Genomic DNA, 21914 nt, shown 5'->3' on the forward strand with positions numbered 1-21914 from the left:
CCATATTTGCATAACATTCAGAATATTGCAGTATTTACAAAGCTTTTTTTGTGAAGCAAAATCAAAATAATTTTTTTTTTTTTTTTAGATTGTATACTTATTTCATGCTAGCTAATTCCTTTGAGAAACACCCTAATTATGACTCTCTTTGTTTCCAGTGGTATTTGAGGCTACGTGTGCTTCCCATGGTTCTGTTGGACATGAGCTGGCAGAATTCTGTACTAAATATAAGCCCCTCAGTTTGTCTTATTCCTCCCCAACTTTTAACCAGGACCTAGTGTTATTTAATAATTCACTATCAGGTGTCTGGGAACAGTATCTAAGTGATGTTAGGCCAAAGACCTCTATAAATTACTGTTATACCAATTCACATAAAAATCTGAGGTCAAATATAGAATTGAAAATCAATAATTTAAGGAGTGTAATGTGTGTTCTATAAAAGTCTGAGACTGACTCACGGCTTTTACTTTAGCACTCGACTGTCATGCTCTGCGGTTTTTTGAGGTCTTCAGTAATTTTTTGTAACAAAATGGAAGTGTGCGTGCTGCAGAAACCCCTGCCTTGGAGCAGGGCCATGCTGCCTCGCCTTAGAAATGAGCTGAATAAATCATAGAGGGTAGTTTAATTTTGCAGAGAGCCAGTTGGGAGAATAGTTTGTGAGCACTGAAGAGAAGTGTCATCTCTGGTGCTATTAAAAAATAATTTGTTATTTAAAAGCTAAGTAAGTGAAACCTTATTTGGAATATGGAAAAAAAGATGGAAAGTGTTGGAAAAAGAAATAGCATTTAAATTTAGCTGTAATTTAAGCCATTCTTTTGTGCTTGTGTTACATTTTCCTTTCAGTTCTGAATTTTAAATCTGTTACAAGCTATGTGGCTTCTGGATACTTATAGTCTTGATTGTCTCATTTTATTTCTCAAATAAAGAAAATTGTAGCTTATGCTCAAAAAGAGCTGGGCACCTGTACTTCACAGGCTTCCAAATGCATTTTGAAATCAGTAATACTCACTGGTACAGTTTCATTTCCATTGGACAAGAGTACCTGTAGCTGTGCAATTCTGCAGGTTAGCTGGGCGAACACTTCAGGAGAAACTCCAGCTGAGCTCTGGATGGTGCTGCTAAATCACTGCAAACATGCAAATTATTTCGTTCCCTGTTCTTCATCTTGAGGCATTGCTATATACTGAATTAGGGTTTGGTTTGCTGAACTCGTAAGTTGTACAGTATAGAGAATTTTCTAATCTCCAGTGCTACTAATAAAAAAAGGTGTTAAAATGAGTGCATCACTGGGAGATCTAACCCTGAAAGACTCCATGATCTGCTAGGAACTCTACAATCGTGGTTTGCTTTCCTTTCCTCCTACAAAATGTAGGATAAAATGTAGTATAAATGTCTGCAATTCTTAATGTCAACCTTATGCCCTTTAAAGGGAATATCATGTGCCTAAAATACCATCGTGCACAGAAATCCATGGGGGTGGGTCTTGGCTTAAGAGAAACAGTATGTGCCTTTTGTAGAAAATTACATTTGTGTTGTATAATTAATTTACTTAATGGAAAGGGCTGGGGTAGTAAAAATGCTAATGACATAAACCAGTGTTCACCTTGCTCTACAATCATTACTTGAACGTTTGGAGTTGAGCTTTTAATGAAAAATATTGTTCTTGCAGCTGACAGCACATTCGACAGTGGCCAGGGGTCCACTGTTTACTCAGACTCCCAAAGCAGCCAGCAAAGTGTCATCTACTCATCCCTGCCTGATCCGGTACCTCCTGCTATCCAGCGGGTGTACAGCCCACCTCTGAGTGAGAGCCAGGCTGTGCCTCACGGCCTTCAGCAGCTGGGGCACTACCAGCAGCCCTCAGGAGTAAGTCTGAAGCTTTTACAAATCATTTTGTGTTCTAGATCAGACTCAGTGGCTTGTTTATAACGCTTGATTTCAGTACATATGGATTCCAGAGCTTGCTCTATATATCCCTCACTAGCTCTGTTGATGGGGACTTGCTCAGTAATACATTTCTAGTTGGTCTGCAGCATGCACTTAGTAGATGGTGTGTGGTTCTATTTGTCATTCTGAAGAAGTGCTTCACCAGCAGCTGTCATAATTAGAGTAAAAAAGCTTCTTATCCCTCCTTTGTCGCTGAACTACATTAGTCACTCTATAGTGATTAGCTTTAAACTCATGCATGTAGTTGAGAACCGTTCTGTGGGTGGTTTTTTTTTGTTTGTTTGTTCACTGTCAGTATAGCCACACATTACTGTTCCTTCATTTGCACAAGAGCCTCTTGGGTCTGATGTTTCTTCTTGATGACAAAGGTCACGCATCCAAGTCACTGCCTGGGTTCTGGGTTTGGATTTATCTTGCACAGAGTCAATCATGTACATCCATTACTGAGGCTCCAAACTCAGGCACTGATTTTGTAGTAGTCAGACATTCACACTTGCTCCTGGTTTTGTGCTGTTATGACCTTGACCAAAAGCAATTAATGGAACTGCTGGTGCAAGAATAAACACATGTGAGTTAACATTAATCTTCAGGTGCTTCCAGTGAGAAACACAAGGTGAGTGTTGTGCTTCACTTCAGAAACTGGTGCACTACTATGTTCCAGTTCCAGCCGGTACTCATCACACATGACACCACGCAGCAACCCCAGCATGGCTTTGACTCCAAACACAACATTCCTTCCTCAAGAACCAGGAGAGGAAAACGCATATCTGCAGACCAGAGAAGAGGCAGCGGGCATATTGCCTCTGGTGGCACTGGGGACCTCTGCAAACCCCGTGGAGCTAGTGTTTCCTCAACAATCTCATCAGACATGCCCAGCTTGCGTATTTCATTCTTGCCAAGATCAAAATGCGTCAGAAGCCTTGATGCCTCTTGAAAGCTCTCATTTCCCACATAGCCAACTCCCACAAAACTTAGTGTCTCAAGGGGGAAGAGGTTGAGACACTACGTGGCAGAAGTTTAGACCTGTCTCTGTTCCGTGAGTCTTTACAATACATAATTAGCCAAAAGATCAGTTCTTCTCCCATGAGATCTACAAGAGTTGCAGAGAACATTCTGCCTTCAGCGTGCTCCAATGGTGGAGAAGCCAATGTACCTGGACAGTCCCAGTCCTGTTGTAAAGTGTGTGCTGGCAAAGCACTGCTGGCAGAGAGTGAGCTGGTGGCTGCGTCTATGCCGAGCAGTGAGAGCAACCTGCGTGGTAGAAGTGGCAGTGGTAACATAGGAGGTTCATCTGTTTGTGTCTTTGTTTCATCCTTCTTGACTAAGGAGAAGAAAAAATGAAAGCCATGGCCAGTGGCTTTGTCCTGCTTGATCCAGCTTTACCCTAATTCTTGAGAAGTGCCTGATTTCCTCTGGTTTTACCTTCTACTTTCCAAAATGCCTGCAAGAAATTATAAAGTATATTTCATGAATGCATTGAAACATGACATGTTGACCTGAAGATAAAAATATCATCCTTGGAATCTGTAGCAGCTCCCTCCACTGTGGAAACCAAATACTTCTCCTGGGACACATCCTTCCTCAGTTCTTGTTCACCTCGAGGCCCAGCTTAACAACCCTAAATATAACACTCAAAAGGCCCATCTTGAGCAGTATTTTATTAAATTGAGCTGTGCAGCACTCTTAGAGCAGACTTATTCTTTCCATTGGTAAGTTCCAGTCATTTTAACCAAATGCATTACCTTTGTTGTGATTGAGGGTTTGGAAAGATAAAAAACTTTATTCACAAGCAGAATATCTCTCATAGCTTTTAATTTTCTGATGTTTTTTCCATGTATTTTTTTTCCTGTAATAACTTAGGTAAAAAATTTCCAGGTTTGAAAATCTTAACAAGCACAGGAAGAAAAGTGTGACTCAGACCCTTCCATTTTCCAAGGGAGATTATTTACCAAGATAACAAGCACATCAGTGGAGCTGTAGTAGTGTTATTTAGGCTTATGAGCCTCAGTCTGACATACTGTTTATTTTTAATTCATCTGATTTGCTTGAGCCAGAGTTTGAGAGAGCCATTGTTTTTACCAACCTTATCTGAATTTTTGTTGTTGTTTTATTTTCACTTCTTCTGTGGTTTTAATTTGTTTCTCATTTCTCTGTTCATTTTCTTATCATCCTTTTCAAGTAGAGTGTCTGCTTTTGGGGAAGATAAAGATTCTTTATGAAGCTATAAAAGTCTTGGTGAAGATTTTTGTTTCACGCAGTTGATGGGTTGTTGTTGCTGTTGGTATACCTTCAGTCATTGTGTATGTGCTTTGAGTGGTTTTACTGGTCTGCAGCCTTGCTTCTAGAAGAAATGCAATGCACTTTGGTTGTCTTATTTGGAATTTGCTGACTTTTTGCCACCTTTACTTAGATTAACTAACTTTCATTGCAGATAAATTTTCATCATTTTTCCCACCTTTGTTTTGGATGGAGCGCCGAGTAGACAGGTTCTTTGTGATTTTATCTTTGATATGTAGCCGTAGAGGCTCAAGACATGCGGGTTGCTCTTCTCTAAAGCAGTGCTCTCCCTCCTGCAGCCTGGCGTCCCCACAGTGCCAGCTGTGCCTGCCGTGGTGCCCCAGCGGCCACAGCCCTACCCGGAGCCAGCAATGCCATTCCCTGTGGTCCAGCCCACCACTGTCGCCTCCCTGCCACTGGGGCAGCCACAGCCAGTGCTGGCTGGCCAGCAGGTGAGGGTTTGGCTGCTGCTGAAATGCGCTTTCCCTGTCCCTTGCTTTACCTTACCCCTTGCCTTACCCTGCCCTGCTTTGACCTATATCTGTAGCACGTTTGAGGCGTTAGAGACCATGAAACTGCCACTTGAAAGACTTAGGGATGGATGGAGCAAAGGGCATTGGATTTAAGGGATGGAAGAGTAGCAACCTTGAGAAGAGTTGTGTGATACCTTGGAATGTTTTGATGAAGTTTAAGACTTCTACTGTGGCTTAACAGGCTTGAAGCCTGGCTTTTAACCTTTTATTAATTTTGCATTATTATTTGGCACTGCCTTTATAAAAGGTTATAAAGAAACTCTGTTGCCTCGTGTCAACTGACTTTAAATCCTCAGCAATGCTGCTTTTGGAGTTGTGCAGAGATGTAGTTCAGTACAGGCATCCAGCCAGTAGCTTTATCTTAGAATCATAGAATCCCAGACTAGTTTGGGTTGAAAGGGACCTTAAAGCTCATCCAGTTCCAACCTGCCATGGGCAGGGACACCTTCCACTAGAGCAGGGTGCTCCAAGCCCCTGTGTCCAACCTGGCCTTGAGCACTGCCAGGGATGGGGCAGCCGCAGCTTCTCTGGGCACCCTGTGCCAGCGCCTCAGCACCCTCACAGGGAAGAGCTTCTGCCTAAGAGCTCAGCTCAGTCTCGCCTGCTTAAGTTTGAGCCCGTTCCCTCTTGTCTCATCATTATAGTCCCTGATGAAGAGTCCCTCTCAGGCAGCCTTGTAGGCTCCCTTCAGGTATTGGAAGGCCACAGAAGAGTCTGTCCCTCTCTGTATTGTCTCAAAATAATAATTCTTTGTGCAGCTTGAATTATCGAATTCCCCCCCAAACCTGTGTTCCTTAAAGGCATCTCCAAAACATCTCTCTCCAGACAAGTTGTGGTTGCCTCTTTTCATGGAGATGGGCTCAGCCTGAGACACAGACCTTTATGACCCAGTAATTCATGGCTCATTTTTTGTGATTCTACCAAAGCTTGGCTTCCTTCAGTAGAAACTCTTGACAAGGTGGGGGAGTTTCTGTATTCTTTGTGACCAGTCTGTGTCATATCTCTCCAAACCTTTTAACACTTTTCTTACAGTTTGCCTTTTATACCTGTTCTTCTTTGGAAGACAATGTAATTTGGTCTTGTAAAACATATGCTTATGTGAAGTTTTATTACATGTCAGGGTTTTTGTCTGATGGGTAGGAGTATTCTCATGGTTCTCAGACAAAAATCATACATCAGGCAAACGCAGGACCTCAGCAGTTGCACAGGTCTCTCTAGTGACCTCTGGAGCTTTATGCTCAGTTCAAAATCTGTTGTTTATTTTCCCCTATGAGTAGATGCTGGTTTGGAATAGGATATTTGCCCAACCTCCACAATTTCTTTCACATGCCCTCTCTTCACAGCACTGCTGTCTCTCAAAATAATTCTAACCCTGATAGTAACAAGATTTAATAACTAGTCTGTTTTCCTAATCTTGCCAGGAAGCCAAATCAAAGACTGACCTTTTATGGTATTATTATTACAGAAATAGGTAAAATGATAAAAGTTTCCGTGCAGAATTTCCCAGAGCACCCTGTGTGCCTTGGAAACAAAAGTAGGTCTGGTGTTCCCAGAGTCTCCAGGCACGATGCCGTGAGTGGTGATCTGCAGTCTTTTGTAAATGAGTGGTAGGGCAGGTCAACACAAGAATGAGAAATCAAGGTGAGAAAATTCCTCTCCCAAATGGAATGGGATGTATTGATCTTGTATGAATACACACTGATGGCTCAGACACATGGGGTCAGTGTTGCTGCATCTCCTCAATATTTTTCTTTTTTTGTTTCCATTTTGGCTATCTGTGCATTTATAATATTAAGATTATAGTGGAGCACAGTTCACATAATTAATTTGAATACTTTCCGCTGTCTATGCCTCATCCAATTCACAAGCATTTTGTAAAACACAAGATGAATTTGAAATGGAGGCTTTAGGAAGCTGCTTAGTTCCATGAGGATATTTTTTTTCTTGCTCTTAGCATAGTGTCCTCTCCAGTTGAAGGTGGGTTAAACAGCCTGTGCCAGCTCAATCCTCAGTTACCTGTGGACAGCCTCCCTGAACTGCAGATTAATCCAGGCAGAGATGCTGAGTTACCTCTGGGTGCTGCCAAGGTTTACTATCTCCAGCCCACCATTGTGTGATGGGACTGTTTTGCTCCTGATTTGTGGTTGGGTCCGTGGTGCAGATCTTTTTCTGTGGTGTGAGCAAGCATCCCCAGTGCCTCAGGTGGGCTCCATCCCAACCAGTTTACTCTGTTCCATCATCACTTGCAGGCCAGCTCCTGCTGAGGCACTTGTTTGTATTGGCACTGCTTTTCCCTTGAGTTTGGCAGTTTAGGTGAGTAAATGCCCCTGATCTCCTAAAACCTGGAATGGTAGAAACTGCAGTACAGAGCCATGTCATAGAATCAAAGAATGGTTCGAGCTGGAAGGGACCTTAAAGCTCCTCCAGTTCCAACCCCTGCCATGGGCAGGGACCCCTTCCACTGGAGCAGCTTGCTCCAAGCCCCTGTGTCCAACCTGGCCTTGAGCACTGCCAGGGATGGGGCAGCCACAGCTTCTCTGGGCACCCTGTGCCAGCGCCTCAGCACCCTCACAGGGAAGAGCTTCTGCCTAAGAGCTCAGCTCAGTCTCCCCTCGGGCAGGTTCAAGCCATTCCCCTTGGCCTGTCCCTACAGGCCCTTGTCCCAAGCCCCTCTCCAGGTTTCCTGCAGCCCCTTTAGGCACTGGAGCTGCTCTAAGGTCTCCCCTTGAGGAGCCTTCTCTTCTCCAGGCTGACCCAGCCCAGCTCTCTCAGCCCGGCTCCATAGGAGACCTTTTCTGCCTGGTGGAGTTCAAAGCTGAACCTCATGTTGCCCTGAGGTGGATCAAGCAATAGAGTTGTTGCCTGCCTAGAATAAGCCTTTTGGGGACCAGAGTTAGAAAAAAATAATCCAAAATCATCGCTTTTTTCTTTAGTGTGGTAAGATGAATATTCAGGTAGGACTGACAGACCCTGCAGGAGCTCAGCTGGTGCTAATGCAGTTATTCAGTGCTGTCTCCAGCATGTCTTGGGCTGCTTGTGGCATTCAGCCCCGGACACTTGATACCAGTTGCCAAATACTCTTGTTCACTGATCTCTGCATTGGAAACTGTCAGTGACCTTGGGGTGGACGGTATCTTGCTTCTTTGGTGGTACTTCTCCAGTTTTATTGCATTAATTCCTAAAAACTGGTTGAAGAATCCTGACTCCAAAAAATGTGCAAATATTCTGGTAGTAATTTCTGGTAGATGTGGTGAAGATGAAGGATTAAAATGCTTGGCTCTTCATTTGGAAGTGACGTTTTGACCCTGGGGCATGTTGTCAGTTCCATGTGCTGCAGTGCCCAGGTGGAACAATCAGTCCTGTGATCCCAAGTAGGTCAATCCAGAGGAAATTGGTGCCTCAATGCCCAGCTTCTGAGGCAGAAGTTTTATTTTTAAGTCTTTCAGCATTGATTAGAGGAAGTGCAGGAGGAGGTGCCAGTACCATGGGAAATGGGAAAGTTTGGTACTGGTTATTTTCAGTTTTAATGCAGCTTTTTATTCCTCTTCTATAGTATAAAATCTGGCAGGCCAGTGGGGCACTGTTTTCCGTGGAAGGGTGAAACTGCTTTTTTGGCTACCAACGTTGTTACTACAGCACCTCAGGAATAACTGGGATCCAGCTTCTACTATAATTACTGTGTTTTATTCATGTCTTAGATAATAAGCGTTGTATATTTCAATGCCTGCTAGATTATGTAGTCAGCTTTTGGATGCCAAGATTAGCTGGGTAGGAATCTTGGAAGTTAGTAGGTGGGTATTTTACAGGGCTAACTAGAACAATCTCTGGGATTTAAAGTCTGAGTCACTACAAATAACCTTTTGAAGACGGTTAGAACTTGCCTTTTCAGATGTAATGTATCTTGCATTTAAATGTGTTTTAAACATAGGCTCTTGTACAGTGTTTAAATTGTGAGTGTCCTTCTGTGAACCACCCCTGCTCTGAGCAACAATTTTGCTTTGACCATGTGGCTTGAACTGGGGAGAGAATCATAGCACCATGGAATGGTTTGGGTTGGAAGGGCCCTTAAAGCTCATCCAGTTCCAGCCCCTGCCACGGGCAGGGACACCTTCCACTAGAGCAGCTTGCTCCAAGCCCTGTCCAATCTGGTCTTCTGGTGGCTGTGTCCAGTGCACTGGTTCCTTTGTGATATATGGAGTATAACCTTTCGCTTTTCTTTCCCAGCAACCCATAGCCCAGCAGGCGTCCCTGCAGCAGGTACTGGCCAGCCAGCCTGTTTGCCCCATCCAGCCTACAACCCATCTGCTACCCCAGTATCAGCCCCAGACCTCTCAGGTGGCAGCCAGCAGCACCCCACTGAAACCTCTTCAAATTTCAACTGTGCCACAGCTTCCTCCGGTGGCCCCTTCCCAGGTAACACCTTTGGAACCCACGTGTGAATACATCAGTTTCAGTAAAGCTTCCAGCTAATAATTAACATGATGTGTGGGGTTTGTGTGGCTATTTTGAGTGTATGCCGATTTACTTAGCCCACAAGAATATAGCTTTTTCCTAATCCCGTACATTTCCTTACTATTTGTTTTCATTTGGTGAAGCAGAAATCTCCTCTGTGAGCAATGCTGTGGCATGCCTACAGAATCCAGTTCATGGCAGTTACAAAATTACAATAACTGCTGCTTTCTTTTTTTTCTATTATTTCTCCCCCCCCCTGCCCCAATGCACCTCCCCCCTGCCATAATCTCTTCCCCATCCCAGGCTTAAGAGCATGAGAAATTGCCCATTTATTTTTTCTTTTTCTGAGCTCCTGTTTTCCATGTTCCCCACCTCTCCCCTCCCTAGCTCTCCGCCCTGTTTCTGTTTTCAGTAGCAAGGATGGACCCTTTTCTTGGCCTGGTGGAAGGGTTTGTTGGCGCTGTTAGAGTGTTTGGTATTGACAGACACCATGATGTGAAGCAGCTTGCGCGAAAGGGAAGAAACAAGCTGCTTCCATGATGATGACAGGGTAGTTACGGTCTGCTGCATCACTGGGAGATTTTGGTTGCAAAACCCCTTTAATGGGAGCTTCCATGCTGCTTGGGTTGCAGCCAGCCTGTTTTAAAGGGTTTTAAATTGTCTTACTGAATTTTGCATGAAAGCATTTTGCATTTTATCTGGTCCAATTCCTTCTCATTGCTGTTAAAATGCAAGCAACTTTAATTAGTATTTTGCTCTAAGGCTTCAAGATAGTCTTAGAAATAGTGTCAGTCTTGTGAGGTATAAAAACTTCCCCCTCCCCCAATTTTTTTTTTCCTCTTATACTAATGATTTAAGTATAAATCAGTTTTTAACACTGTTTATAAACCTCAGGAAATGAATGGAAGTGATTAACAAACAGACATAATTATCATCATGGCACAGATGATTTTTACATACTTGTATGGCAAATGAAACTACTTTGTACCATCAGTGAAAGCACTTGCAATTTATGTGATATTATATTTTTTTCAGATTCCTCAGTTTCCTGTCATTCCTGCAATTACTCCTCTGGCAGGACTTGACAGCCTTCCTCCAAACCTCTCTGATTTACCTGCTGCAAACGTGCCCCCCATACCTGCTCCTTCTCAGTATTTTGCTCCAGCCGTGATTTTACCCAGCCTCCCCATGAACCCCACTCTGCCTATGGCACCAAACTCCCCTGCCCTCCCCATGCAGACAGTCAATCTTCCTCATACCACCGTGGCTTCTTTGGTCTTGCCCTGCCAAACAATAGTGCCAAATATGTCGGCTGCTACGATCCCGCTGCTTGCCGTGGCACCGCCAGGAGTGCCAGCGCTACCACCGCACCACGTGGTGCCCCAGCTCTCCCAGCAGCAGATGTACCCGGCCACCTTCCAGCAGATCATTCAGAGCGAAGCGCCCTCTCCCCATCACACGCAGGGCACGCAAGCAGTATCCCAGGCGCAGCAACCTCAGTCACTCCAGCCAAGCATAATCCATCCTTCCGAACAGCCTCTGCCTGTGCCCGGGGCTGGACACCAGGTAATGCTCTGGGCGCGGGGCTGCACGGTGGTTCTGAGCACAGGTAATGCTGGGGCTCCCATGCTCATAGCGGGGCGGTCTCTTCCTTGCTGCTAGGATGGTTTGTTAACTTCTTGACCTCAGTCCTGGAGGTGGTTGTTAGAGCTGTGGAGCAGGTGAGGTCTTAACCCAGGGGCAGGTGAATATTGAGGCTACAGGGAATGATCTCACAGGTTTTGGAAAGTGAACAGGTGAGAGCACTTTCTGAAGTCCCCCTTACTTTTCCCATCTCAAATATGACACAAGAACAAGCTGTCATTCTCCTGTGGCAGGAGAACGGGTCAAGCTGTGGTAGCAGCCACCCAGCTTTGCTGGTGCCTTTACCCCAGTCTGTGCATGATGCACGTGGGCTGCTGTGTGCAAACCCTGGGTGAGCTGGCAGGAGAGACAGAGTAGTTTTGATGTAGAACAGCTTTAAAACAGTGAAGGGAATTGGCCATTCGTTAACAACTCCAGCAACCTGCATGGAAGAGGTCTATTAGACAAGAATGAATTCTAGCTGCAGACCCCCAGATGAAATGAACCATAAAATGGTTATTTAAAATTATTAATATTAATAATATTAACTCTACAAGAGAGCTCGTTCAGGACTTGTTGACAGAGTCTGTAAATATTTGTATTGCCTTATGTGTGATATGACAACATGAAACACAGTCTGATCCAAGCAGGAGAGAGCACTAAATCTGTTAGTAATAGCATTCCTGAAAACCTCTATTCTACCACATCACTTTGCCGTAACATATTGATTAAAGTTCATAGCATCCCATTTCAACCTGCCATATCATGGCATCTTCAAAGCAGGACATAACTTTTAACTTTCTTCAGCTGTATATTTGGTACAGCAGTACTGTTTGTGACACTGTAGGCAACATGGAGTCTGAGACAATTACCACTAAGCTCATTAGCTGTAGTGCTTCTACTGGCTTTAGAGAGAATTGAATCGGGGAGAGCAAGCACAGCAAACACCAAAGCCGGGAAACTGATGTTCCCAAACTGTCCTGACACAGTCATTAGCTATCAAATATGTGTGGAGGATTTGTCCAGTAATATTTTTCAGGGAAAAAAGTAGCTATTACGAACAAAATGGACAAATGTAGCGGAATATTCAGTAACATTGTTCTATATCTCCAAATGCTTTTAATGGAGAGGTATTTCTGTAAATAAAGGCTTTCCAGTGCAGTGTTGTTGTGGCAGTTGAGGGCACCTCCCTGTTAAGTTTTGCCCAGGTGGGTTTTACACGGAACCATTTTGTGAATTATTCTAGTTGTACACCAGAGTTGCTACTCTACCAACCTCCACTTAGGCAGTTGTGTAACTGCTGTGTGTTGCAAAGCACATCATGTCTTTATTTCTGTCCACATGAAAACCTGGAATCACAATTCCGGCTCATATCTGGAATATGCAGAGAGTATGCAGTAACAAAATTATGTGGCCTACTTCTCGTCTGAAGTCTCATCTGAGTCTTCATTTTTTAAAATATATATATATATATATAGCCTCCAAATAGGCTAGATCTCTTAAGTGATGATTCTACAAAAAAAGTAAAAATCAGGCAAGAGTTTTATCTAATAGTAAAATGCCTTTTTTCTCCCATATTTTCCTTTCTTTCCTTTTTCCCCTTCCCACAAGCTTAGTCCCCCTGGAATAATACATGGCATACCTAAAAGGAGAACGTTCTGTTCTTAAATGTACCACTCAAAAGAACTGTTATGCAGAATAACAACGCAGTCTCTAAGGTGGTTGGCATCTGATCGCATTGGTCCAGTTCCCACAAAGTGCTTATGTACACAAGCTATTTGAATGCATTGAAGAAATCCACTGAGATAAATGAAACTTCTTGCTCTGTGCATGTAGCACAAGGAAGCGTTTGCAGGACTTGGAGTCTTGGTGCTTAGCATGTGTCTTAAATATTTAAACTGAACAGAAAACTGTGTTCCACAAGACACTGGTATATATCCAGTCAAAAAGAGCTGATTGTGTGGTCTGTACCAGTGACTGGGTCCACAGAGAGAGCAGAGTTTTAAAGAAATACTGATTTAGATTATGGCTGGGGTGTCTTTTTCTCAGCGTGGCCATCGTGGTGGCTCTGTGAAAGCAGAGCAAACTATTCAGGACAATGAATTCATAATTTAAGATTTTAATTTCTTAGCAACATATGGCTTTGTTTCTACAAACTAAATAGCACCTGAGCAATACACACATTGTTGTAATGATAGAGGAAGAATATCTCTATTTTTATTTGGTTGTTTCAAAGCAAATTTCAGTAGTTACCTGCCCAAGCAGAGACCACACAAATACAGTCTCACTGCAGAATCACAACCCTTTCTCCATGAGCTCTGGTGGCTTTGGTGTGTAAGTCACAAGCACCCTGAGTAGAGGTTTGTTCTAACAGCTGTCTGTTGTGTTACAGCAGATGAGTGGACACACTCAGTATGCTTTGGAGGCTGGAGCCCAGGTGCCCGTGCTGCCAGTGCAACCCTCCATAGTCATGTCACCGCCTTTGCAGCTGCAGCCCGAGCTGTTGCCACCCCACGCTGCTCCGGAAAGCGTTTCACAGCTCCATGGCAGCCTCGCTGCAGCCAGCCCGCCTATGCCTGTAGATCACTGCCTGCCTCTGCAGCCTTCTGGCCTGCTCCAGCCTGAGCTTTCCCAGCCACTGGCTCAGCAGCTCCCAGCTCCCTGCTCAGCTGGCCCGGCACTCGCAGAGACATCTCAAGAGGTACCTTCCTCTGAAGTAACTCACCAGCCTCACCCTTAACCTTCTTACTTGCTCCTCTGTGAAATAATGTGCTTGTTTCACAAGGGAGATTATCCCCTCTCATCACATAGAGCCGCCTGTCCCAGATGCTGGGAGCTCTGGGTCAGCAAATAATGCTAATTACCAGATGAATCTGGGAACTGCATGCCATACCTTGTGGAAGGTCTCCTTGAAGTGATGATGCAGCAGGACTAAATACCTCTTTTTCTGTAGCTAAGAATAAACACAGAGGCAGAAACTACTTTCTTTCAAGTGCTGGGGGTCAGCAAGAAGCTGTTCTGTGGAGTTTCATCCATGTTTTGTCCAGTCTTGTTTTAAATGTTTCAAGCACTTGTGCAACCAGCCATCATTTGCCTTAAGAAACCGCTTCATCATCTGACTCTTCACTATGTAAAACCTCTCATGCTCCTCAGCTTGAGCCTTATTCCCATTTCATTTAGTGTTGTATCCTCCTGTGTTGCTTGAATTCTAGTCTAGCCCTGGGATTTTTGTTTCTTCAGATATTCATAGGCATTCCCAATTCTCAGTGGTCATACAAGCAAGATGCTTTTTACTGGATTTCTTTTTAAAACTGTCAGCCCCCTCCTGTCTGCTCTTTTGACTTTTCTTTCCACTCCCATGATTGTTTAACCTTCAGTCTTGACAGAATGTCACAGAACATTTCCTTCTCTTCAACTCTTTAATAGGTATCCATAAGCAAAGCAAAACAAAGATGTTGACGTTCATATCAGATTTCAGTAAGTCAGTCTGATTTGTTCTCCACTTCCAAGTGGAAATGTGCCTCAGCAATTCTGCTCTTGGAATTTGTCCTCTTGAGGCTCTCTGTTCTGGGCTACCTTTTTTCCCAAAGCAACAGTTCCCACCTTTTTAGACAAAATCTCTGTGGTTTCACCCATGCTCTCATGCACTTGTTGCATGCCTTGACTACACGGTACAGCCTAATTTCAGCAGAAATACATCTTACCTCCTTTTCCAGAAGATGTTCAGTAAGGATGCTGCTAACACTAAAACCAGATTCTAGTTCCCATTTTGCCTGTTCGCTTAGTAGCAACCTTGTTCTTGTCAAATAAATGTTCATGCAGTGACATGCAGGACATTTCCTGGTGAGTTTCTGTATCCTATTGGCCCGATAGAGCAGGGATGGTAGAACCCTGCTTCACTTGCAGGATCCCCAAGTAACTCCTGGCTGTCCTGTCCCTTGCCTATTTTTTCTGTATGCACAGCTCATCTTCGGGTCATTGATGTCAAAGCTACATCCTTCAGTGCAGGGTCCATCCCATTAGAGAGCCTGGAAATATTAATAAACCTTGTTATTATTGCGCAGTGTGATATGGGGGATACAGGTGGTCCTCTATTACCTGAGAAATCCATGCCCACTGAGGCATGTCTGTCCTGTCTCTAAAAGTTCCCTAGGAACTTTTAACCCCCTTTTTACTACCATCATTCTCATATTTCATCTTGTAAGTTAATTCCCTTCTCTCTCTTGATTTAAGAAATTAATCCAGTATCGTACGATGGTCAAATTAATCAATATGGTCCCTATGCTGATTTTAAAACATATATTGCTAAGGTTTTCTTGGGTGTAAGAGAAGTTTCATATCTGTATACATTGGAAACACTGCATTTTGTTGTTACTCTGCCATAATGTTTTTCTCTCTTCTCTTTGTTTCAATGTGTGGCAGTACTCGCATTCAAACCAATCCAAATTAATCAGGCTAATGAGATTTTGTAAGGCACTTAATCAAGTGCGTTACTAAAATTTAGATACATTATGTCTGTGTTCTCACTGTTTAGTAATTTTGCAGTTTTATTGAAACTGCAGTCAAACTTGGCATGGCATATGTGTGGCATTATAAGCAAGGAGTGGAGCTGACTGGTTAACTGCTACGCTTTTAACTCCAGTCTACCAGCTGCTTTGGTATGAAGATGTAGTGATGACAGTCAAGGGCCTTGTTTCTAGCTGTGTGTCTATAGAAGGATTTTATAGACACATGTTTGTAAATATATACAAATACATGTGAAAATATATATAAATGAAATATATATATGAAAATATATATAAATATATATGAAAATATATATTTATTAATATATTGGGGGGGTGTGTATATACATACAGCTATATATATGTGCACGTGTGTGTCTGTGTACATATTTGGTACATTTTCATAATAGGGCCAGTAGCATCATCAGCACACATTCTGTGACAACAGGTCTACCCAGTGCAAAGTCACTGTCGGGGCACTGCAACCAGTGAAAAGGGGAAGCTTTTAGGGAAAATATCTGTAATGTAGACAGTAAGAGGAGATGGTGTGAGGGCAGTGTTTGTAAATTATGGGTTTTCATCTTGTTTTTGTAAGTTCCCCAGAAATATTCACAATAAGCCAAATACAGTGAAAATAAATTACGTTATTTCAGGAAAATATACAAAGCAAATTAGCTTATACCTTATACCCATTCAAAAATAAAAACAGGTATGTGTTGATGTGCACTGGTCCTGCAATCAAGTTTTCCCATTGTGGCAAGAACTGTTTCGGTTCTTTCACCACCTCTTCTGCTTTAGAGACAGCAGAAGGGAGCTAGCATTTTAGTGGCTCTCTCTTAAAAGAGAGAGTGATGCGTTGGACAGAAGTAATGTGGGGAGGGTAAAATGAGTTACTCTCTTCAAGTTTCGAGAAGTTAAATGGAATGGTTTAGAGTTACTGGTGTCTCAACAGCAAAACCTTTCTTAAAGGTGTTTTTCATCTGCCGTTACAATGCATTTACTTAAATGACTTTTTCTTACATTTTAGGAGCAGGCAATACAGGACAAACTTCAAACTCTGTCACAGAGCTGTGAAAGGTATCATTACAATCTCTTCAGCATTAGAAATGTTTTCTTTCTGGAGGCTGTTTTTTCTCTTTCTCTTTCCAAGACTAGGTCAAAAGCTTGCCCTTTGCCTTGGGCAGGGGCTTGCAGATGGAAGGGTGCACATCTATTGAGAAAGCTGCAGATGTGCTGTGTGCCTGTTTTGGCCCCTCCAACTCTTTTAATTCTCTAGACTGGGTGCTGCATCCTAGGCTTGATGTGTCTATGACAGCTTTCATTTCAGCATGTAACTTCCCTTTTTGCTCAGGTAACTGAAGTGGCACAGTCCCTGGGGCTGCTGTCGACGCTGTATAAAAACAAGTTACTCCAGTATAATTTGATATATAGTTTATTCTCTCTTTAGAATAAACTGGGTATGTCTGTACCAACTTCTGTAATCATCTTCCCCAGATATGTTAAAAGGAACAGTTTATCAGTGAGTTGTGTGTTGAACCACTCAAAAGGTTTCGTTACAAGGGGTAAAACACGAAGCCAAAGCCCGTTCTGTTTTTGCAGTGCATGAGGTCACCCTCAAGCTTAGTAATGCCAATGACAGAAGTAATGATAACCCCAGGAGACAGCTCAGCACTCCTCAAAAAAAAAAAAAAAAAAAGAAGGCAATTCCAGTTTTTTCCAGCCCTCATCTGCTTGTTTCTGTAATCAAAATCAGAAGGGAAGCATCAAGGTTCACAGGAACCACTGAGGAAGAGCCCTGGAGAGGAAGGCTCGCTGCTGGACTGGAGAGGGGCTGAATGGGGCAGGACTTCCCTCCCCAGACATCTGCTGCTTCTGTGCTACAGCTCCCAATTTAGCACCAGCAGTAAGCTAGATTTTTCAGGGTTGGGATAGGGATAAGGTAGATACAGACAGTGTATATTCATAAGCAGCTGAATGCCTTCCCTATGGCAAGAGCCAGCACCAGTTCAGCCTTATTGATTATAAAGCTTTGGGTTAAGGAGGTTAGTGACCTTTTTCTGTGAAAATCTTAATTTTTCATGACTACAGGTGAGTTCTGGCTATAAGTAAGTTAGGCAAAATGAGTTCTCTTTGTCTACCTAGCTCATTGTTGAAAGGCACATCAAATTTTCGGTTGTCTTGAATTGTAATGTGCCTGTTCCAGAGTTGTGTTTGAAAATCTGACTTTCCTGACTGCCACAGCATGGAGAGTCTGTGTCAGCTCCTGCCTCGTAATCTCAGAGGGAGCTCTCCCTGATTCAGGTGCATGGATAACTCCGTGCTGGGTTGTGCTTTTGTGCAGTTGGAGGGTAAGAGCATGGGAATCAAATGGCTGGCAATTGCAGCAAGGGTGTCATCTAGAATATATCCAGTGCACAAAATCTGTTCACTTCCCTAATACACAAGTTACAGATACAAGACAGCTGCAAAGGGAGTAGAAATAAACTGTTCTATGCAACTAATATAAAACAGAAACGGAAAGCTGTAAATTTATGAAAGGGATCCATAGGTTACGCTTAAATTCCTTTATGCCTGCCTGGCTAAATGAACACAGGAGTAGATTGTCCAGGAAGGTGATGAAATCTCACAGGGGCTTTGTAAGATCAGTTTACGCACAACTGTGTGAGGACTGGTTTAGACAGAGCTGATCATACCTTGGGATAATAAAATAGGCCAGATGGCCTGACAGAGTTCCTTCCTGACACTGTTTTTATGAACCTCTGAAAATTTCCTGCAAATTACTTATATGTTGGGATCTTCTGTGCATGTCATATTAAAATCAGGTTGTTAGCTGCTGTTTTGACTGCTAAAAATAATATAGTGTTGCTAGCTAGTCATGTGGGATATTGGAGCACAAAACCTCTTTCTGGTCCCTGAGAACTGCAGAGCGAGGAGAGTCAGTCTTTTACAGGATGCTGTACTGACTTCTCTTTTCTTTCATCCAACATCACCTGACCCTGTTTAGACCTTCTGCTGTGAGTGCAGATGGGCAGGACTTGAGAAAACTGGACCTTAGAAAAACAGCCACTTCTCTGAACTTGTGGAGTTCAGAGAAGGACTGTCAGGGTCCCTGAAGTGAAAGGATTAGGGGGATGTAGTGGTTTATGAAGAGTGATGGTAGTTTCCCCTGTGGTATTGGCAGAAATGTTAATAGACCATTCCTTAGCGGTATGGTAGCCAGGGCATGTGCCTGACTTGGAAGTAATTCCCTTCACTTACTGATCACATTCCAGTAGTTGGCTCAGTTCAGGCCAGAAGTGTGCAGTTATGTACTTAGGGTAGTCTTTGTTGTTGTTACCTATGCAAAACTCTATTGTGCCTGATGGTGGTTTTATTTTGGGGGGTTTCTTCCTTTCTCTTACAAAGCTACATGAGTCCAGATGTTGCTTCAGGTAAAGAGATGAGTGACAGCTTTGAAGGAGCAATAGGAAGTGGAAAACAAGAAGGAAAGTCTTCAAAGAAACATAAGAAATCTACACGTGCACGTTCACGCCAGGAGAAGTCCAGCAGACCCAAACTGACCATATTAAATGCAAGTACAGCCTCTTTGAGGGTGACTTTAGGATTCCTTTGCCTTTGCCAGAAATAACTGTTAATCTTTGCCTGCAGGTTTGTAACACAGGGGATAAGATGGTGGAGTGCCAGCTTGAAACACACAATCACAAGATGGTGACTTTCAAGTTTGATTTGGATGGTGATGCACCAGAGGAAATTGCTACTTACATGGTAAGACTTGGTTATGTGGCCGCCTCCAGTCTCTTGGTGCATCAGGTTGCTTCAGCCAACTTGTTCTCATGTGTTTATTGTCCAAGCATTCTAGTATTTGTGGAATGGGGCATTAATTGAAAAGTTACTGTGTTCCTCTTTATTTTCATGTGGCCTTATAGGTAGAGAATGAATTCATATTGCAGAGTGAAAAAGAGACATTTATTGAACAAATGAAAGATATTATTGATAAAGCAGAAGATATGCTCAGTGAAGATACAGAAGGAGAACGAAGTTCTGATCAGGGAATGAGTCCCCAGCAAGATACTGATAGACTGGAAATGGGTGAGGTAAGAAATGCTAAATAAAGATTTCTAGTTTGATTCCTTAGAGCCAGTTACTGTAAATTAATGTTACATTGTGTGTTAAAGAAAAAAAAATGTTTCTTGGCTAGCAAAATAATGGTTTTACTCCATTAAAGCTTACATTGTGAGTGCTTCTTGGACTGATGCTCCTCTTGCATTGATAGGCTGGAGAATTGGGTGAGGAGAAGCCTAATGAGGTTCAACAGGGGCAAGTGCAAGGTACTGCACCTGGGGAGGAAGAACCCGAGTACCAGCACAGGCTGGGGCTGACCTACTGGAGAGCAGTTCAGCTGGGAAGGACCTAAGAGTACTGGTAGATGATAAGTTGACCATGAGCTGGCAGTGTGTCCTTGAGCCAGGAGAGACAAGAGTATCCTGGGGTGCATCGGGAGGAGTGTGGCAGTAGGTTGAAGGAGGTGATTCCTCCTCCTCTATTCGACTGTGGTGAGGCCACATTTGGAGCTCTGTGCCCACTGCTGGGCTCCTCAGTACAAGGAAGACAAGGAGTTGCTGGAGAGGGTCCAGCAGAGGCCACAACAATGATCAATGATCTGGAACATCTCTTACGAGGAGAGATTGCAGGAGCTGAGCCTGGTTAGTCCAGAGTCTTTATGTTGGAAGTGTCAGAGCACTGGCACAGGCTGCCCAGGGGATTGTTGAGTCTTCCTTTCTGGAGACATTCAAAACCAGCCTGGATGCATTCCTGTGTCCCTGCCTTGGCAGCAGGGTTGGACTGGATGATCTCCAGAGGGTCTTTCCAACCCTAATGATTCTGTGTTCAGAGACAGCTCTATTGTTTTGTTTCTGTTTTTTCAACAGGAGAAGCGTCAGTCTCAGACAAAGACACCTGTGTATCAGCAAAATGGTAAGTGTGCCTTTGAATACAAACTTAAGCTTTAAGGTAGTCATGAGTTCGCTAGACTCAGGAAGAAAATCACCAGTTACTGGTGGTTGGAAATATATCTGAAATATGGGTGTAAGAGTGGTCCCTCCTGTTAGCAACCTGGATGATCACAGGGGTATCCTGGGTGAATCTCACATTTGGGGATGTTTAGGGAAGTCCTGGATTGCATGAACTGATGATCAGTGGTGAAGAAGTCAAGAAGGTACGGGCAAGCAAACTCTTTTCACAACCATGACTACATTTGCAAGAGACAGCTAAAATATTTATGTTTGTGTTGGTAATTGAATTGACGTTTCTAACCTAAAAATTTTCAGCTACACTGGTGTTACATAGTCATATTTTACGGGTTTTACAAGTAAAAGGAATGGGAAGGGAATTGGCCTTTGGTTCTCTCTATAAGTTCATGCTGGTGAGAAAAATGAAACCTCTGCTGAAGGAAGCAACGTTTCCATGGTTCCTGTTATTGCATGTGGCACTTAATTTGCTCCATGCTGAATGGGGCAGAAGGATAAATGAAAACTTCCTTTACAAGTCCAGAAACTGTGAGTCCTCCAAACTAGACTTTCTGTTCAAAAGCTCTGGTTTATTTTTTCCATGTAAACATAATAGAATTTTCTCAGTCCACCTTTTTTAACATAACCTTTATATTTCTACTAATGAAAGTTTAAAAGTGTGCCTATAGTTCTGGTTTGCCATTGACATATGCCAGGCTTTGAGATAAGATGTGGAGGAAAATATTAGCTAGAAAATTAAAGTTAATCTGGATAAGCTTTTAACAAATCTTTCATCGTGAGAAAATGTCTACAGCACGTAACTGTTATTCTTCTGAAAGTGTGAATGCTTGAAAATGACTTAAAATATGTGGCAGAATCAGGAGGCAGAAGGCATGATGATCAAGTTAGGAGTTAATTGATCTTGGCTACTATTGTAGAAAGTCCAATTTTCTTTAGAAACACAGAAATTGAGACTGGTTTTTGATAGATGACCTGGAATGAATGGGAATTATTCCATTTACTTTTTCTTTTCTTTCTACCTCTAGTTTTGCATACTGGGAAAAGGTGGTTTATTATATGTCCTGTTGTGGAAAACCCTACTACTGATGCACCAGAATTTTCCCCACCGGTACCTCAGAGTACACAGCAGTCAGAAGGGCCAGGTATTTACAGACATTACAGAAAATGGTTTCTTCTCTGAAGCTTGTGTGCCATCTCTCTTCTGTTCTCACCTGACTTAGTTGTGGTCATTTCCCTTGATTTAGTCAGAGGAAGAAAATGGTGAATGTTCTTCAGTAATGCATTTTGTGTTCCTGGAATTGAACCCGATTGGCAATGTTTGTGTGAGTTTCAGGAAAGTCTCAGTGCTTTAACCCTGCTTTACACTATAAGGTAGCTGAAGTTCTAGTCACTGCTGTTTCAATAAGCAGTGTCTTTTCAGTGACATATTTTTTGCATACTGTGCAATTTTAGGTCTAATTTGACTTGTGTAACAGTCATTTTCTGATGGGAAGCACTCGTGGCTTACAGCTGGATGTGGTTATCATTCATATAACTTTCTTTAATTCCCT

At 43.0% G+C, this 21914-nt stretch overlaps 1 protein-coding gene across 1 annotated transcript in view; it reads left to right on the forward strand.

Moving 5' to 3' along the window:
• The window catches only part of WNK2 (WNK lysine deficient protein kinase 2), a 119615-nt gene that overhangs the window by 66808 nt on the left and 30893 nt on the right, over window positions 1-21914 (forward strand). Inside the window, exons 9-19 of the mRNA XM_061357804.1 lie at window positions 1670-1866; window positions 4524-4676; window positions 8982-9170; window positions 10245-10775; window positions 13225-13533; window positions 16365-16414; window positions 18743-18908; window positions 18986-19102; window positions 19264-19431; window positions 20266-20311; window positions 21390-21506. Of these exons, the coding sequence (XP_061213788.1) occupies window positions 1670-1866; window positions 4524-4676; window positions 8982-9170; window positions 10245-10775; window positions 13225-13533; window positions 16365-16414; window positions 18743-18908; window positions 18986-19102; window positions 19264-19431; window positions 20266-20311; window positions 21390-21506 (2043 nt within the window). The remainder of the gene's footprint in view (window positions 1-1669; window positions 1867-4523; window positions 4677-8981; window positions 9171-10244; window positions 10776-13224; window positions 13534-16364; window positions 16415-18742; window positions 18909-18985; window positions 19103-19263; window positions 19432-20265; window positions 20312-21389; window positions 21507-21914) is intronic.

The sequence above is a fragment of the Neopsephotus bourkii genome, unplaced genomic scaffold (assembly GCF_033783945.1).
Source record: "Neopsephotus bourkii isolate Nb327-2 ecotype Australia unplaced genomic scaffold, CSIRO-AGI_Nbou_v1 NB_923, whole genome shotgun sequence".
NCBI classification, from domain to species: Eukaryota; Metazoa; Chordata; class Aves; order Psittaciformes; family Psittacidae; genus Neopsephotus; species Neopsephotus bourkii.